Genomic DNA, 20896 nt, shown 5'->3' with positions numbered 1-20896 from the left:
CTTCCTTGTACCACCTGTCTGCATTAGTGCTACTAGCAGAGACCCGTGCATCTCCCTACCTGGAATGTGAGCCCTGTATATCCCAGAGCTCCATTCAGCGGCACTTGGCCAGTAGCAGGCCTACTACTGTTTGTGGTGCTAACAGCATTCACCAAGCTCTGTTGAGTAAGACCAAGAGCAGCCCACGGTGGTGGTGGTGTAGTCACCAAGTCGTGTCCGACTCTTGGGACCCCGTGGACTGTAGCCTGCCAGGCTCCTCAGTCCATGGGATTCTTCAGGCAAGAATACTGGAGTGGGTTGCCATTTCCTTCTCCAAGAGCAGCCCATATAAAGCCTTTATTTATTATGATTTTTCTCTACACCTGTTTGAGAGAAGTCATGTGTATGGTAATTCTGTGATATTTATACTTAAGATTTCCAAAAAAACAAATACTTAAGTCTGTTCCTTATAGAAAACTCAATTTTCCCTTCTATTCAATGTTTCCAGAGATCTCAATGATTAGAGGATCTTTGGGGGGAACTGAACAGCCACGATGTTTCCTTGTTCAAAACTGACCTGCTACACAGTGAGCTAGACTGCAAAGCTGGAAATAGGTGATGAGAGGACCTTGATCATGGCCCAGAGTGCCATGATCAGCTGGGGAGCTTGCAATCCTAAAATATCTCCACAGAATTGTGCTTCTGGGATGGTGGAAAAAGGCATCACATGGAAATAAAATAACAACAAAGAACCTTTACTGGGGGGCAAGCACCGGGCTCAGAACCTTGCATAGACTAGGCCAATCAGTTCCCTCCCAGCACTGTAAGGGAAAGCCCTATGCTACTATGAAGAAACTGTCGTCTGGTATGTGAGGCCACTCTTTCAACCAGCATCTTACTTTACTGAGGACAGCAATATCTAGGGATCTTGGTTTTGCTTGGTCTAAAATCCCTGTGTAAATAATTTTAACTTACTTGTGATCTTGAGACTGGATTTTGTGGATACATAATAGGTAGTTTTACAGAATGGATGAAGATGATCACCACCTGGTAACAAGTTTCCTTCATCCCATTCCTATAGATACTGACATCCTGATGACACCCCGACAGACTCAGATCACAAGAGTCTTCTGATCATCAGTGAGATTATTTTTTACACAATGAGGAAATGATAATACTACATAGTTTAAAGCTTCCTATATTCCTCACAAAAAAACTCTCACATAGATAGAATCAATATTTATTTTTAAGAAACAAAGACCCTGTCCCACACAGCAGAATCAGGATTGGAACTCACACCATCTGTTTCTTGTTGCAATGGATGTTCTCTTACATAAGAAAAGGAAACAAGATGATAGATGAGACAGAAAAAGCTAAGGGAGATGATAAAGCTGACTCCAACCTATACAAGGAGCTTCATTTTATTTTCCCTAACCTTGGGATTACTTGGAAAGATGTTATGGTGCCGTGGAGTTCTTTAAGAAATCTGTAATCCCGTATTTAATTATGAAGTACCTAGGTCAGATGTGCAAACTGGTGTGAAAAATTCTAGTATGTATGAGAAGTAAGATCAATATTAGAAATTTCAGCTCTAGAAGTGGGCTTCTCATGGTTTACCAGGATATACATTCTCTGGAGATTCTGAGTATCCACAGAACTGAGAGAAGTGAAATCATTTACTTGCTGCTCAGAGAAAATGGATATTATGTAGACCAAAATCCTGGGAAAAAATATCAATCCAAAGTATAGATAATAGTGCAGAAGTGGAATCTGCCTTTGCTCTTTCTATACACTTATGATAAGAACGATGTTTTAGTTAAAACAAGCAAAATAGGCAATGATTATTTAGTATTTTTAGAGTGAGAATAATCACATGGGAATAAGTGGAACTAGGGAGATGAAATATAAAAAATTAAAAGTAGTCAGGAAAAAAATTTAAAAAAAAAAGTAATCTTTGACTGAGAAACCTGAGGCTAAAATAAAAAACCAAGCTAATTTTAAGGAATTTACTTATTCTTTATTTGTAGTAAATGTTTCACAACAACAAGACTATTGTTTCCATTTGAAAGAGTCAAAAACATAATGGAATTAGCTAGATTTGCTTTAAAAAAAATTCCTCCATTTTCTTCCACAAATTTGAGTTTTCCTTTGTACATCATATTATGATGTAGAACATTTGCTGAACAAATATCAATTTGAGTTAAAATGATATTAGGTTTTGATGATATGCCTATTTTTAGCCTAAGTGATTTTCTGAATTTACATTTTCATCATTTAATGAAAATGAGGTATTATGTGAACTCGTATTTTCTTAGATTGCATTCAGGTTTATATATTTTCACCTTCATTGTCATATATTTTCCCTCAAATAAGACATATTCTAAATATAACAATATATTAATGTTTTTACTGATAACAGTATACTGCAATTTAAAAAAATAAATTTTGTGTTTCTTGACCTTTTAAAAGTTATGTTATTCTAACACTAAAAACAGCAGCATCTATAATAGAACAGAGCTTGGCTAAATTTACATAGTTTTGTTATTATCCTTGAAAGCTTTAGTCACAACAGCGCCAATTTAGGTGGTCTGTGCTCATTTGCACCTGTTCTTAGTACAAAATCTGGAATTTGCTTACTTTTACTGTATATTTCTATTACTACATAAAATACTATAGGCTGCCTTGCTGTAAAACTATAAAAATGGTGAGTGTCATTTCTGTGCAACAGTCTAGACACTACTTTCCAAGCCAAAGTTTCAGTATTTTTGATAACTACATAAAATAGTTCAGTTTACGTCATTATAGTACCATTCAGTGTATAACTCCCTAAGTATACTGAATAGCAGTGTTCTTTCTCTATTTGTAAAGAGGGAAGCTAATTTGGCAATATTTCCTAAAGGACAAACAACTGAAAGACAAAACTTCTGAAGGCTTTCGAACTGTCTATCATACTGCTTAAGGGAAACCTAAATACTAGGAGAAAATGGCTCAATAAATTTTGTTTCTCACAAATAATGTAACACATTTTTAATAAATTCTAGCTTTGTAGGAAATTTATCAGTCACAAATTGACCTTTTTTGTTTATATAAGATTCTTTCAGAAGGCCAGCAAGGGCTTCTAGGTATTAATATATTGTCTGTTATATAAAGCTCTTATCATCTGCAGATGGGGACTGTTAGAATCTCAGTGAAGACAAACTTATATCATGTTAGCTCCACCAGAATACTGAAGTGGGTAGCCTACCCCTCCTCCAGTAGATCTGCCCAACCCAGGAATGGAACCAGGGTCTCCTGCATTGTAGGTGGATTCTTTACCAACTGAGCTATCAGGAAAGCCCCTACATCATCAACAGTTTCTCATAAAGACTTGAATCACATTCTGACCACATCTTAAGCATTTTATATTACTTTTCATGTCATGATTACTTTTCAAATATCTAATATAGCTCATGTTTACCATTAAGACTATTTATGTATGGCCATCTTTCTCGGGTCAAGACATTGCAGCTGAAATACTTGTTCAAACATTCCTCTGGAAATGGTCAAATTCTCAAGTATCAAGTGCAAGTAAATTCTTGCACTAGATTTGTCAGTGTTCATAATTATATTGCAGTATATGTTTAGTAAATAAATAAATAGCCTGATTCTTTTATTAGTGAATGACTTCATTTAGGTAATTGTTTTTCAAATGTTAGTCAATAGAAGAATTGTCCTGGGAGGTGCCTTTCAGTAAAAGATCCCATAGTGAAATTAGTTTAAAAACTACTGTATGTTCCAGTTCCTTGCTGGGGAATCTTAAAGCATCTTAGAACACTAAAGGCTCTTGAGAGGTTCTAGAAATAAAAAGAAACACATTCCCATTTATACACCCAATGTTTTCCACATTTACTAGACCCTGGTGATGGATATTTTTGTCACCATATTCTATATTTCATCACCATAGTCTATGTGTATATGAATAGTCATTGAGAGAGAACTTTCTGATAAATAAATTTAAAGATCTATTATTCATCATACTTTCTACAATAGAGCTAAGTGATAATTTTAAGGCACTACACAAATTTTTCCAGTACTTGAGATTATTTTGTTGTTGTTGTTCAGTCGCTAAGTCATGTCTGACTCTGTGACCCCATGAACTGCAGATCGCCAGGCTTCCCTGCCCATTCCCATCTCCCAGAGCTTGCTCAAACTCATGTCCATTGAGTCAGTGATGCTATTGAACTATCTCATCCTCTGCCACCCTCTTCTCCTTTGGCCCTCAACCTTTCCCAGTATCAGGGTCTTTTCCAATGAGTCAGCTCTTCGCATTAGGTGGCCAAAGCAATGGAACTTCAGTACTTTTTTAGAGATTATTTTAGGATGACTTATTTAGAGTTTTAAAAGATTTTACTATATGTATATTGATCTTTCAAATTATTTGATAAAATACGGATACTGAACTAACCACATTGGTCTCATGTATATCTGTCATTGAAAAAAAATTAAAAATTCAAAGTTTAAAGCTTTTTACAGAATATTTTTTACTTTGTAAAAGAACAAATTTTTAAAAATATACTTAAAAAGTCAATGACTATGTCACTTTGTTGTCAACTTAAAAAAATGTATACATGCATTAAAGTTCCTATCATATGATAGATTTTTCAATTTCTTTATATATAATCATGTTATAGACAATGGTAATAGTGGTAATAAGACTAGGATATGCTTCTTCTTGAGGATCAGTGTTTTAATCATGACAAAATTATAAATTACTGAAAAAAATAACATCATAGCTGAGATGCTGACGTACTTCTATTTGGGTTAGTAATCCTATTGTCAAAATCAACGATGCTAGAAAGATGCTATGCCATATTCAATGATACTAAAAATGCCATTTATAAATTTTAGGCCAGTCTCCTTTCAGCTAACTAAGAGAGGAACTGATACCAATTTTGTTTACTTGACCTGACTTTAATAGCAGGCAAAGTTATCCCTGGCTTCCCAGGTGGCGCAGCAGTAAAGAATCTGCCTTCCAATGCAGGAGCCATAGGAGACACAGGTTCAGTCCCTGGGTGGGAAGATCCCCTGGAGGAAATGGCAACCCACCGCAGTATTCCTGCCAGGATAATCCCATTGACAGAGGAGCCTGGTGGGCTACACCCCATGGGGTTGCAAAGAATCAGAAATGACTGAGCGCATGTGCACAAAGTTATCCTCACAGTGCTATTGTCAGTGCAGCAGAAGAAATTTACTGCGGAAATATTTTTCATCCCCCTGAAAGCTTAGTTGAGAACCAATCTCTTCTACTACTTAAAACCCTGTGTGTGTGTGTGTGAAACAGAAATAAGCATCTGATGACATATGTAGCTTTCTTATGTTAAACATTTTTATTACAGTAACATATTTGAGTAGTTGAAATAATGTCATCATACAGGTATCACATGCTGAAGCATGACGATGCAGTACTAATTGCACACTGTGTTGACATTTCAAGCATATTTTCTGTAACAACATTTGCATTCATATACACACAGTAAAACACATGGGGATAACCTGCATCATGATTCACGGGGGCAAATGTATTGCTTTCAAACTAATCTTCAAACCTAAAATCTTCAGCCAATCTATTAATATTCAAAGTTGTAGTATGTATATTAGTTATTAAGTGAACCAACCAGCTCAGGACTAAAACTGCTGTTGTTAGTCTTTGAAAGAGAAATATCAGCATTATCTGATAACTTTTGTAGGTAAGTCTTACCAATTTAGAAAATATTAGCCTATTGAATAATGATTTTACCAATAGTTTTCAAATTGGCAGGTGAGGATAAAATAAAAACTTTGTGTAGCTCTTTTTAGTTAATACAGTCCAGTTAATACAAAATGTTTCACTTGCATAGTTTTCCTTCAGTACCATATACCCACTCATAATAAGGCAAAAAGAAAAAAAACACCAAGAAAGGCAACAATCTCAAAGTGTGCAATTAATTTTAATTTAACATTTTTGGTCACAAGAGTGTTATCTGCAGCCATGTGTCTTGGTTCATATGGATCCAAATAATTAATGCTTTTTGGACATTGAAAAGTCAACCTTGTTCTCAAAAATCTCAGCAGAAAAACTGAACTTGATCCAATAACACATCTTATCTAAGTTTTATTATTGCTGAGGCAAAAATATACCACTATAAACCAATATTTTAAAAAGCAGGATTTCTCTTTTCTTGACTTTCCCATGCAAAGGTCAAAACTTTAAATGGAACTTGAAGTTTAAAAAAGAAGAAAAGAAAGAAAAAAAACAGTGTAAGGAATAAAGTTTTGATTAATACACTTTCAAAATTTATTTGTAAGTAGCATTAGTCCAAAATATTTAGATAACTAATTCAGTTCTGGAAAGTTTATTAAATTTCTCAATCTCAAGATAAAAGAAATTTTCACAAATCACCAGGTCACAAGAACACAACAATTGTACTTACACTTTTTATCGTTTAACCCTTAGGACCAAGTAAACTAAGACTCAAAATGTTAAAAAAAGTATTACAGAACAGAAGAGGAAGGTATTTATTGTCACTCTTCTCAACTTATTTGCTATTATATTTTGAAGGATATACATATAAAAATTAATCAAATGCTTTATAGAAAACTACAAATAATAGAGCTTATGCAGCTATCAATTTTTTGGTACTTTTGAAAATGTCAAGTAATGTGGAAGTTTAGATTTAAAGAGAATTTTTAAATGGAATGACTTTGTTATGCTAAAGAAGAAAGCATTTGGATTAATTTATATTAAAACATGAAATTTAAAGTTAGATAACTAAAGTTTATAATCATATACTTTCTAAAGAAAAAAGAATTAGAATGAAATCTTTTTCTTGATGTCTACAAGCCACTATCATCTAGCTGCGTGTAAGTACTGGATGAGAAGACGGGTTTTTGGCTTGAGTTTGGTTCATGTTAGTTTCAGGGGGAGAACTTAAAAGAGTTTTGTGTATTTAGACCTAATTCAGAGATATGAAAAAATGTGTATAGATCCTTGCATCTAATATTTCTATTGCCATTTAATATTTGATCTTACTATAATTTAATTTTTACACATGCAAGATAAAATAAAAATTGTTTCTAATAATCATAATATGAATCACAATAGTTCCTTCAACAGACTACATGAAGCAAATACTATTACAATGCTGGATTATTACAGTGAAAACTAATCTGCAATCTCATACAATATTCATATATGATAATTTAACATTAAAAGGTTGCTTCTTGGGCAGTTCTGGAATAACTTCAATCATATGCAGTTCTGGAAAGCATTAGTCACAGAATATCAGGGATATATCTTTTAATAACAGAATGAAAATATGCTTTCATCACAAGTAAACCAAACTCCCTATTAAAAACTCTGGCAAGACTGAATAGCTTCTGGAGTTTTTCAGATAAAAAGGTATGTTCTCTCCTAGAAGAGAGTCAGACCCGTACTATCACTTAAACTGATATATTTTAACTCTATGAATAAAAAATTTATAATAAAAACTAAGGAATATTTTATATTACTAAAACATTTCTATGGCCTCTAGAGACTTTCACAGTTTATTACTGTGTCTTCTTAGTTTCTCATTAAGGAATAAGCGTGAACACAATCATAGTCCACAGGGTACCAGGCAGTATACATAAATAATGAGCACATGGCTTTTATTTACATCTTCCTCATATCAGAGCTAGATGAGTCTAAAGAGGCAAATGTGGGCAAGAAATCATAGCACTCAAAAAAAGTCAGACTTGGGTAGCTAGAGGAATCAAATTCAATTGTTAATAACTAACTGGGTAGTTTCATATATTTACTCTTTAAAAAAAATTTTTTCCCCAAGGGGGAGACATGTTAGACATTCTTTTCACTCTAGCAAATTAAGTCACCATTGTGATTTAAGCTAACACAAGTGAGTAGCCAAGAAACTGGATTGATATCATACATCAGACCTTTGAAACTGTGTCTCATTCATGAACAAATTATGAATCTGAACCCAAAAAATGACTAAAATTGCTCCATGAAAAGGCCTACTTGCTGATCGTTCTTACAATGATTTTATTAATATCCCAATTTCAGCATTATTTATTCTCCAAAATTCTAAACATATTTAGGAATTCACAAAATGGTGTCATAAACACTCAGAGCTACACTGTGATTTCCTCCATTCTAACATCCTTATCCTCTTTTCCCACAAAGACAATAACTCTCCTTTGGGATGCAATTAGCAAGGAAGAGTATCCATTGGAATATGAGTGGTTGGTAGTCATAAAGAATCCAGTAACTAGCAATAATTTAGGGAAGAATCTATTTTATCCAAATACAGCCTCAGAATATGGCTTTAAAAGCAAAATATATCTAACTTACAACTTTGGGTTGTCAGTTATCCAGCTTGTGAATTAAAGCAGGCCAGTTTGCCTCTCTCAGTACTCCTTCTGCTTTGGGACCATTTCTCGATTTACTGGAAAAAGCTTTCAGGATAGTAAAAGGAAGTAAAACATTCATGAATGTTGCAAATAATTACCATCTGTGAAAAATAGAACTACTTGGAGAAATTAAAGTAAAATTCTAAAAGGTGAATATTGCAGTCTCGAAGGATTTTTTTATATTTGTATAGAAAACTGAAAGCTCACTCATAGTTTTTGAAACTGTAAGCAAAAAAGGAAGTAAACTGCTATGAAAATTATGCATAATAACTTTGGACAAGATGAAAACTTCATACTCTATTTTGATTTTTTTGAAATTCTCAAGAGCACATCCATGACTAATAACATCTAGTAATCAGAATCTTCTTTTTGTAATAATTTAGATGACTTTCTATGATGCAATATGAAACTCTGTATTAGTCTTTGCAATGTACATTGGTCTCAAAATTGAGAGACTTATAAATTGAAATAAGTTTAAAATATCAGCTCTTCCCCTTATGAAGAAGAGAAGAAATTGTATTTGATCATATGTACCCATCAGAGGTATACTTTCAAAAAAGAAAACATAAGTGGTATGAGTGGTAAGAGATACAAAAACCATATGGAAAGATTTTGCTATTACCACCATTTTCTGTTCCCTTTATGTGACTCTCAATAAAAAGTAAAAATATAAGCTAGTAAGTTTAATTTTTAACCCACTGGATTGTCTTTCATTTTAGACAGAATTGTGATCTTACTAGAGCCTTACTGAAAATTTACATTATCATTTTCACAAGTAGCTAGATTCCCACACTGAGGAATAAAAATATTGGAGAATCCGGGTGGGATTTTTATATTAATAGCATGCTACTGTGTGCTATAGTAATGACAAACCCATTTTACACTTAGTCCTATCATCAAGCAACACCAAGCTTCTAATTTCTGTTTTCATTTTAAATGGTTACTAGATATATATAAGAGAATTAATAAAGTAATATACTATTAATTCTTTTTAAGTCAAAAGTATTATCTAGAAAATAATTTAACACTGTAATGGGATCTTCAAGATCAATTCTGTTTTATATACTCTGCAGCAAAAATAACATTTCTAGTAGGAAGGTATTAATTATAAACCTAGCAAATTCTAGACATTCACATATTTGTGTAAACAATTTTAACATGGTTTATTACATTTCCAGAAAGGTTAAATCTTATATCCAGTTTCCTGCTAATTCTTCTTTCATATATTATAATAAATATATGTGTTATTTGAGTGCATGTGTGTACATATTCCCACACACATATATGTCATATATACATAGAACAGTAGTTAATGGTCACTGTCTTTTCAATGTTAAATTGGGAAAAATATGAATTGCTATTATGCATAACCCATGGCGATCTTCCCTTCTGTTTCACAAATGGCCATATCGGGATGTAAACAAAACATTGGAGCGAGCCATTCCAGGTGAACTGTATTTCAAGTTGTAGGTTGGTGTTCTCATGAAGAATTGTGTACTTCCTGGTAGTAAATACCTAAAAATAATAGTTAAAAAATTAGACTTTTACAAACAAATAAATATTAATATCTCCCACTAAAGTGTTATGTGGTTAATAACTTGTACATCTTACATGAGAAGTGACACTATAACAATGCAATCCACATAAAAGGATTTCCTCTCTTGAGGAGGGGAGCCAGGAAAGGGTCATAAAGCCTCACTCAAAGAGCTGAATATAGATGCAAAATGTGGTCTTAGTATCCCAAGATAGCCCATAAAGAGCCCTGAACTCACAAGCTAGGAAACTGTTTCATCACTCATGTTAATTTGGAGTTCATTAATAATCTCTGTAAATCATATGTGTAGCTAGTCAAATATTTCTTAAAAACATGTAACATGAGAATTTGGCTAAACACATTAAAATAATTATTTCAAGGATGTTGAAACCATTGATTTTAATTTCATAATATATCATTGATGTATTATGACTGTAGTTAATCTGAAATAAAAAGTTAAAGATTAAAATTTATAACTAGATTGTAAATTTTATACTCCTAGACTACTGGGTACTTAGATTACACAATATCAAAAACAATCATGATTACAGGTTGCATGCAACCTTTGCACTCAAATGTATTTCAGAATATATGAATTATCCAGATTTTAGGCCAATAAGATGTATATACTATAATGCAACATCTTCATCAGAGTCTTAGGGCAGCATTCTGCAAACAAATAATTAATACTTCTGTAATGAAATGCAGGAAAATTCACAATAAATTGAAAAAAATTATAAACAACTTTGTGTCAATTCAGATGTGCCAATAAATGGGTTACTTTTATTTTGTTTCTATTAGTTTGAGTTTTCAGAGCTTTGAGATTTAGGGGTTGCAAATAAGAAAGTGTGCCTGTATAATCTTATTCCTCTGGAAAGTCTTTGATTGGCATTAGGCCATTCCAGTCTATATGTCAAGAGAGAAATGATTAAGGAAATCGACATGAGCAAACACAAGTATCACTATTAAAAGCCTAAGTCCGGATGATGAGGAGGACACGCTAGAAAGTCAGGATAAAGATACCTATAAAAAATTTCTAAGAGCAGAAGTTACAACAGAAGGAGATTTGTAATTTGGTCTTAAAAAGAAACAAAGGTAGAGATCAAATCATTTATTTTCTTCATGTGACTGTAGAATCTTTCAGCCCCAGTATCATACGTCCAAAGACAAATGAAGAAACTGAGGACCAAAGATATTATTAGCTACCAATTCTTTATTAAATAATATTGGTAACTACTAACTTCTGTGTCAATGGAAAATTACATTTATGTTGTTGTTACACGAATTTTGTAGAAGAATATGAATTCATTATGATCAAACTGCATACAGCACTCAGATTAAAATGGCAGAATTCCACATAATATTCATAGACATCATTTCATCGTGAATTATCTGATAATATCCCCTAAATCTATTACTTAATATCACAAACTATAAATAATTGCTCAAATCATTATGTTAACAGAGCAGTAAAATAATATACAACAAACTAAATTAAATCAAAATTGCACAATGGGTGATGAATAATGAAACAATTGATTTCTCACATCATAGATTATATAAATCATTTTCTTAATATCACTTGGGTAATTTATATGAATTAATTATTATGTCAAGAGCTAGTGTATCATGATGACTGATCTGATATTCTGCAAGAAACAGGCTGCCCTTCCAATCTAGGGTAAAGCTGCAAAGGAAACTAAGATGTTTGATCAAAATCCACTATTCCATACTAGTTAAGAGTTATTCTCTCTCCTACTGAAAACTGGTTACATCCTGGTTATATTGATAATAATTATAGTAAAGAGTAACTTTTACCAACTTTCTTTTAAAGAATCTCCAAGAAATAGTTATTATTGGCATTACAATAACATTCACATTGCCTTCTGAACTAAAGATTTCCATTTACACAGGTGAAAAAAATAAAAGTACAAAGTCCAGGGTTACAGCGAACTTACACTATTTTATTTAACACTATTTTGTATTTTAAAAGTATTTGTGTGTGTGTGTGCCAGCACCATTATACTTGCTTTAAAAATATTATTTAATGATTCTCTGTGGTATATATTATTATCAACTCCATTTTATAGATGAATACACCAAAGTGTACAGGCATTAAATGCCTTGCTCACAATCACAAAAGTGACTAGAGCCAGGAGTCAGACCCATCTGGTCTCACTCCAAAATTTTAAAATTTTAAAATTCCAATTTTAAAACTAACAAATACAATAATTACATTTAATTTTCAGAAATATGAAGTATACAAACTTAGAAAGTAGAAAAATATTATCCATAAAACTAAACTTTTTAATTGAAGCAGAAAAGGCTAAAATGAAACTAAAGACGTAAAAAGGAAAAGAAATTCAGTATGAACATAAAAAAGCATACAAAATCACATTGGAAGAAAGACTTTGCTTCCTTAAAGCAAGGGCTGTGGGATATTTTAAAGCATTACAGTGAAACACAATGGATTATTTGCCTTAATATATCCATTAAGATCTCTTGGGAGAGACCACACTAGCTGAATATCAAAGATTATTTTTAAAATGTTCTCTGCGATGAAGTTAAATAATACAATTTGATTTTTTAGCAAGAAGAATCTCTAGAAAGTGGATTTATAGATAGTATCTAAAGAGTGTCTGTTAAAGCACAAAAATATGTTAAGTCTCCAGCTTTATTTCTATTGTAGCTTACTCTCAAAGTACAAATATAGCTAACTCGTAGCTAACTCATTCCAAGAAGAAATAACACAAACTACCCTCTTTGTTTCATACACATATCCTTACTCCTCAATTCTGAGATTAGGGATACATATCTTCACGTACCTATCATATAAATGTAAAATATGCATTTATCTACTTCCTATTTGACATAGAATTGTTTGGTTTGTCAGGTACCAACTTATTGCTGACCATGGAGAATCTCCAGAACATGAAGCATATCAAGACTGGTACGTTAATTAGCCTTGAAACTTAAAATACACACACCTCTGAGATTTTCCTGAAGAAAGATCCAGGACCCCTGACCCACCCCCACCCCACCAGAATAAACTCAGCTTCCTGGTTTGGGTAACATAAGGTAAATAAATTTTATCACTTTATTTAAGCTGTGTTCTTTTTAACTATTTTGATTGTGGTAAAATAAATATATGACATGAATTTTATGATTTTTAGGTATTCATGTTCAGTGTAAATATATTCACACTGTGTAATACTGGCTGTGTAAAATGGCTGTGTAACCAAAACTATAACCTGGTTCCAGACCTTTTCATCATGTCAAGCAGAAACTCTGTACCCGTTAAACACTAAATTCGCATTTTCTCCTCCTCCCAGTCCCTGGTAACCTCTATTCTGCTTTCTGTCTCAATGAATTTGTTCTAGATACTGCACATAATTGGAATCATACCATGTTTGTCCTTTTATGTTTGGCTTATTTAACTTAACATGCTTTCAAGGTGCATCCATGCTATAACATGTATCAGAATTTCATTCCTTTTTACATAGTATAATATTTTTAGGCTTCTATATTCTTATACATAGTATAATATATTTTTATACTAAGCATAACCTTTTAACACAGAATAATATTTTATATTTATAAATTTTATATAATACTATATTTATATTTACAATTTTACATAGACGTAATAATATACATGCAAGTAGCTCAGTGATAAAAGAATCAATCTGCCAGTGCAGGAGACGCAAGTTCGATCCCTGGGTCAGGAAGATACTCTGGAGAAAGAAATGACAATTTACTCCAGTATTCTTGCCTGGGAAATTCCATGGACAGGTGAGCTTAGCTGCAGTATTTGGGGTCACAAAGAGTCAAACACGACTGAGTGCCTAAGGACAGCACAGCACAAAGAGTCAGACACAAATGAGCACACATGCAAAGAGAGCAGAGAGTGGTAACATACACATAAACATGTCACATTTCATCCGTCCATTCCTCCGCTGATGGACATTTGGGTGGCTGTCACCATCCGACTATTGGGAAGAATGTTGCTATGAACACTGGTGTACAAGTATTGGTGTGAGTCCTTGTTTTCAGTTCTTTGGGGTATGTACCTAGGCGGGGAAATGCTGGGTCATATGGAATGGCTACCCACTCCGGTATTCTTGCATGGAGAATTCCGTGGACAGAGGATCCCGGCAGGCTATCGTCCGTGGGGTCACCAAGAGTAAGACACACCTGAAGGACTAATACCTTCACACTTTTCATGGTAATTCTATATTTAACCTTTTAAGGAACTGCCACTGCTTTCTACAGCACTCATACCATTTTACATTCTGAACCAGTACTAAATTCTCAATATACTTAGCAACACTTATTATTCTGTATTTTAAATATAACACCCAGAACATTGTACTGTGGTTTTAACTGTAAATCCCACCTCTTGTCATTTGCTAGCAACATGGATTTGGATGAGCCATTTCACTTCTTTGGGCCTCAGTTTTCTCACTGGTGAAAAGAATCTAATAGTTTCTGCCATGCCTGTCTCACAGAGCATGGGCCAAATGGAATAGTGCATGTAGGTGAAATATTATTATTTCTGTGTTACTAACATCAGCCTTGCTTCCCAGGAAGCAAAGTGGTAAAGAGTCCGCCTACCAAGACAGGAGATGCAACGGACAGACGTTCAATCCCCGGGTTGGGAAGATTCCTGAGAGAAGGAAATGGCAACACACTCCAGTATTCTTATCTGGAAAATTCCATGGATGGAGGAGCCTAGTGGGCTACAGTCCAAGGTGTCGCAACGAGTTGAACACTACTGAACAACTGTTCAGCATCAGCCTCTTTAGCAAGACCACGCCTGTTTAAGATAGATGCACCAAGCTATCTTAACCTAATATCAAAATAGTATCATGTGTATAACTTGATTTTTAAAACTTTTCAATCAAAAAGTACATAAAATAAACATCTAGTAAATGAATATTATAAAGTGATTACTCATATAAATGTTACCCAGGTTAAATGACTGAATATTCCTAGCACCCCAGAACCAGGTACTGCTGCTTCATAAACTTACCCACTATCCAGACTTCAGAATAGCCATGATGGTGTGATCACTTACCTAGAGCCAGACATCCTGAACTGTGAAGTCAAGTGGACGTTAGGAAGCATCACACAAACAAAGCTAGGGGAGGTGATGGAATTCCAGCTGAACTATTTCAAATCCTAAAAGATGATGCTGTGAAAGTGCTACACTCAATATGCCAGCAAATTTGGAAAACTCAGCTGTGGTCACAGGACTGGAAAAGGTCAGCTTTCATTCCCATCCCAAAAAAGGTAATGTCAAAGAATGTTCAAACTACCTCACAGGTGCACTCATCTCACATGCTAGCAAAGTAATGCTCAAAATTCTCCAAGCTAGGATTCAACAATATGTGAACCAAGAACTTCCAGATGTTCAAGCTGGATTTAGAAAAGGCAGAAGAACTAGAGGTCAAATTGCCAACATCTGTTGGGTCATAGAAAAAACAAGAGTATTCCAGAAAAACATCTACTTCTGCTTTATTGAATATGCCAAAGCCTTTGACTGTGTGGATCACAACAAACTGTGGAAAATGCTGAAAGAGATGGGAATACCAGACCACCGTACCTGCCTCCTAAGATCTGTATGCAGGTCAGGAAGCAACAGACTGGTTCCAAATTGGGAAAAGAGTACGTCGGGGCTGTATACTGTCACTTTGCTTATTTAACTTATATGAAGTGTACATCACGCAAAATGCTGAACTGGATGAAGCACAAGCTAGAATCAAGATTGCAGGGAGAAATACGAATAACCTCAGATATGCAGATGGCACCATCCTTATGGCAGAAAGCAAAGAACTAAAGAGCCTCCTGATGAAAGTGAAAGAGGAGACTGAAAAATCTGCCTTAAAACTCAACATTCAAAAAAAGAAGATCATGGCATCTGGTCCCATCACTTCATGGCAACTAGATGGGGAAACAATGGAAAGAGTGACAAACTTTATTTTCTGGGGCTCCAAAATCACTGCAGATGGTGATTGCAGCCATGAAATTAAAAGGCACTTGCACCTTGGAGGGTTTCCCTGATAGCTCAGGGAAGGGACAGGTTACCTACTCCAGTGTACTTGGGCGTCCCTTGTGGCTCAGCTGGTAAAGAATCTGCCTGCAATGTGGGACCCCTGGGTTCGATTCCTGGGTTGGGAAGATCCCCTAGAGAAGGGAAAGGCTACCCACTCCAGTATTCTGGCTGAGAGAATTCCATGGACAGTCCATGGGCTGGCAAAGAGTCGGACACAACTGAGTGACTTTCACTCACTCACTCACTCACTGCTCCTTGGAAGGAAAGCTATGACCAACCTAGACAGCATATTAAAAAGCAGATACATTACTTTGTCAACAAAGGTCCATCTAGTCATAGCTATGGTTTTTCCAGTAGTTATGTACGGATGTGCGTTGGACCATAAAGAAAGCTGAGTGCCGAAGAATTGATGCTTTTGAACTGTGGTGTTGGAGAAGACTCTTGAGAGTCCCTTGGACTGCAAGGAGATCAAACCAGTCAATCTTAAAGGAAATTGATCCTGAATGTTCATTGGAAGGACTGATGCTGAAGATGAAGGTCCAATACTGTGACCACCTGATGTGAAGAACTGACTTATTAGAAAAGACCCTGATGCTGGGAAAGCCTTAAGGCAAGAGGAGAAGGGGATGACAGAAGATGAGACAGTTGGATGCATCACCGACTCAACGGAAACGAGTTTGAGCAAGCTCTGGGAGTTGGTGACGGACATGGAAGCCTGGCGTGCTGCAGTCCATGGGGGCACAAAGAGTTGGACACAGCTGAGCGACTGAACTATCCAGACTTCAGTGGCAATTACTTCCTGTTTGCCACCTAAGTACATATTCTGTAATACTATAATTCAGTTTGTCTTGGTTTTTATTTAAATATAAATGAAATGAAGTATGTAGTCCTTTGTCTCTGGCTTCTTTTGCTCAATTTCTATTTGAGATTCATCCATATTGCTGTGTGTGCAGGCAGTTTGTTCATTTTCAAATGCTATAAAATATTCCATTGAGTGGACATTACAAAAACTGTCCATTCTTCTGTGAATAGACAGTTTGGGTATTTCTAATTTTTAGCCAATATAAGGAAATACTACTGTGATAATTCTAATATGGTCTTGATGCACATGGGCATACACTCTGCTTAGAATCATTGGGAATAAAATAACTGAGAAAATGGTAAGCTTGAGTGGGTTATCCAAACTTTTTAAAGGTAATGATGTTCACTATCATCAGCAGTGTGAATTTCCATTACTCTACATTCTCATCAACTCATGGACTGAAAGATGGGTTTCACGTCTCCCTGAGTATGAGCTTGAACACTTCAAATACTTACTGTCTTTAAAAATGCCTCTTCAAGTATCTTCCCCATTTTTCCATGGAGTGTCCTATTTTCTTCTTAGAAATCTGTAGGAGTTCTTATACAGTTTGTGTAACAGTCTTTTGTAGGTTAAACAGGTTGCAAATACCAACTTTCATTCTGAGGCTTGCTTTTTCACCTTAATGGAGTCTGCTAATAAACATATATTCTTAATTTTAATATAGTAAAGTTTATCTTTTCATTTATAATCTGTACTTTTTTGGCCTGATATTTTATACTCTTTGCATACCTCAAGGTCATGAAAAAATTTATATTTTCTTCCAAAATCTTTAGTTTTGCCTTTCACATCTATGTACTCAATAATTTGGAAATGATTTTGTATATGGTGTAGGTAAATTCAAGTTTCTTTTTTCATTATTATTTGGAAACTCAATTGCCCCAGAACCATTTGTTTAAACAAACTTTTAACCCATTAGTTAAAGTGTCCCTGTTTTGTCATAAATCAAGTCTATATATAAACCTGGGTCTATTTATGGCCTTTCTGTGGTGGTTTAGTCGCTAAGTAGTGTCCGACTCTTGCAAATTCATGGACCGCAGCCTGCCAGGTGCCTCTGCCCATGGGATTCTCCACGCAAGAATACTAGAGTGGGTTGCCATTTCCTTCTCCAAGGGATGTTCTCAACACAAGAATTGAACACAAGTCTCCTGCATTGCAGGCAGATTCTTTACCAAATGAGCTATAACGGATGTCCATGGCCTTTCTGAATGATTCTATTGGTCTATTTGTCTATCCTTTTGGTACTAGTGCATTGTCTTCAGGTCAGTTCAGTTCAGTTCATTTCAGTCACTCAGTCATGTCTAACACTTTGCAACCCCATGAACCGCAGCACACCAGGCCTCCCTGTCCATCACGAACTCCTGCAGTTTACCCAAGATCTTGTCCATTGAGTCGGTGTGCCATCTAACCATCTCATCCTCTGTCCTCCCCTTCTCCTCCTGCCCTCAATCTTTCCCAACATCAGGGTCTTTTCAAATGAGTCAGTTCTTCACATCAGGTGGCCAAAATATTGGAGTTTCAGCTTCAACATCAGTCCTTCCAGTGAACACCCAGGATGTTCACTTTAGGATGGACTCCTCTAGGATGGACTGGTTGGATCACCTTGCAGTCCAAGGGACTCTCAAGAGTCTTCTCCAACACCACAGTTCAAAAGCATCAATTCTTCAATGCTCAGCTTTCTTTATAGTCCAAACTCTCACATCCATACATGACCACTGGAAAAACCATAGCCTTGAAGATGGATCTTTGTTGGCAAAGTAATGTCTCTGCTTTTTAATATGATGTCTAGGTTGGTCATAACTTTCCTTCCAAGGAGTAAGTGTCTTTTAATTTCATGGCTGCAATCACCATCTGCAGTGATTATGGAGCCCCCAAAAATAAAGTCAGCCACTGTTTTCCCCATCTATTTGCCATGAATTGATAGGACCGAATGCTATGATCTTAGTTTTCTGAATGTTGAGCTTTATTTAAGCCAACCTTTCACTCAGACATTATAGCTTTATTATAACTCTGAGCACACTGTAGCAAATCAATTCTACTATTTCAAGAATGTCTTGTCTATTCTTGGCCCTTTGTTTTTTTTTTATAAATGTTAGAACAAACGTTAGTCAAATTCTTCACCCTGCAAAAAAAAATTGTTAGGATTTATGTGAGGATTATGTTGAATTTATAGATATGAAGAACTATTTGAGAAGAAATGACATATTGATATTGATTTCAATATCAATATAAGATGTAACTTTACATCTTTTACATATTTCTGCATAAGGGTCTTACATGTTTTTGTTACTTTTATTCTGAAGTATTGGTTATTCTTTGATGCTATTAAAAATGACATCTTATCTAAAATCTGTTTGTTACTGATATAGAAAAAAATTGATTTTATTCCCACTTTGATTTCATCAAAATTGGTAGGTTTACTTAGTAATTTATCTGTAGAGTTATTTAGATTATGAGTGCTATGAATGTAATCACAACCATTAGTAAGGAGTTTTATTTCTTTCTCTCTAATCAAATGCCTTTTATTTTCTTGACCTGCTTCCTTGAATAAGCCAGGTCAAGTACAATGATAAACAGAAGTGGTAGTTAATGGGTAATCTTGCCCTGTTTCTCTTCTCAAAAGAAAAGCCTTCAACATTGCACCATTAAGTATATGCTGGTAGGGGTTTTGTAGTTACTCTTTACTAGAGTAAGGAATTTCCCTTTTATTTCTAACCTATTAAGCATTTTTTAAAGAAAAAATGTATATTGAATTCTATCAAGTGACTCCTCTGTGTATTTTAAATGATTTTTTATTCTACTAAAATTACATTGATCACATTTTAATTTTATTGTACCTTTAAATGGATTCAATAAACAAAAGTCATAATACATTATCCTATTTAAGGTTTCTGGGTTCATTTTGTCAATATTTATGTAGGATTTTTGCATCTCTGTTCAAGAGCGAGACTGAACTTTCATTATCCTTTGCCATAATATCTCCTGGTGAGGTTTTAGTATCAAACGTATGGTAGGCTTTGATATTGGTAGCCTTCTATATTGTCTTGTGTCATTTTTGTAACACATGTTTTTCAAGGAATTTGTTAATGTAACTTACCAAATTTATCAGCATGAAATTAATAATATGTGTAGTATCTGTAGTTATGTCTCTATTTCTATTCTTGATGCTAATTACTTTTTAAAATATTTTTGATCAGTCCCAACACTGATCAATTTTATTAGTCTTTTTAAAAACCCACTTTTGCCATGCTGATCTTCTTTATTCTGTTTGCTTCATTATATTGTTAATTTCTGCTCTTGTTTTTATTATTTCCTTTTTCTGTATTCTTTGGGTTTACTTTAATGTTACTATGTCATCATCCAAGATGATAGATCATTTAATTTTTGCCTTACCCTCCCTAATTTGCCTTATGTTCCCTATATGTTCTTTAAGTCTATAAGCCTCCCTGTGATAATGATTTATGTACATACTGCAAGTTTTTATTTCTAATATTTTTGTTACCAAAGTACATTTAAATCCATTATGATTTTATTTTTTATCTTTCCAAAAAGGATGGATTTTGTTACTTTTAAAGGCCTGTGGTGATATACAATACTTTGCATGATTTCAATTTTTTAAATATGTTTTATCATTCCACTAGTTGATTTTTATAAAAGATCCAGGTATGCTTACTGTATTGTATTCTGAGGTGGCTGACTTCACTATTATGTGACAGCTAAATCTGTTAATCATATTGTTAAAATTTTCTTTGTTTTTAATTCTTTTGAGAAATATATATTAAAATCTCCCACAATGGTTGTAGATTTGTATATTTCCCCCTGTAATTCTGTCAACTTTTGCTTTGCAAAATATTTGGGATGTTATTACATGCAGGAACCTATGCTGTTTATCAAAGCCCCAATCTTTGACAGGTCCTGAACTCCTACTTTATTCTCTTGGGTCCGTGTGTCTGTCAAAAGCACTACTCAGTACTAACAAGTACCTGGTTTTAACTCTCTGATGTTTTCAAGCAAATGTTTTGTTGGTACTTTGTCCAGCTTTTCC

At 34.5% G+C, this 20896-nt stretch overlaps 1 protein-coding gene across 5 annotated transcripts in view; it reads right to left on the bottom strand.

Moving 5' to 3' along the window:
- Window positions 1-6263: 6263 nt before the first annotated feature.
- Window positions 6264-20896, bottom strand: part of TTLL7 (tubulin tyrosine ligase like 7) — a 161346-nt gene continuing 146713 nt past the window's right edge. For 3 of the 5 annotated variants that reach the window (XM_065910221.1, XM_065910204.1, XM_065910213.1), the window contains exon 21: window positions 6264-9918. In XM_065910221.1, the coding sequence (XP_065766293.1) occupies window positions 9798-9918 (121 nt within the window). In that variant the 3' untranslated portion in view covers window positions 6264-9797. Of the gene's footprint in view, window positions 9919-13643; window positions 13672-16702; window positions 17484-20896 lie in introns of those variants that run through there. The other 2 variants (XM_065910248.1, XM_065910258.1) reach the window with 2 other exon arrangements.

The sequence above is a fragment of the Muntiacus reevesi genome, chromosome 1 (assembly GCF_963930625.1).
Source record: "Muntiacus reevesi chromosome 1, mMunRee1.1, whole genome shotgun sequence".
Lineage (NCBI taxonomy): Eukaryota > Metazoa > Chordata > Mammalia > Artiodactyla > Cervidae > Muntiacus > Muntiacus reevesi.
The sequence above is the reverse complement of the archived record's forward strand: the minus strand, read 5'-3'. Positions and strand labels throughout refer to the sequence as shown.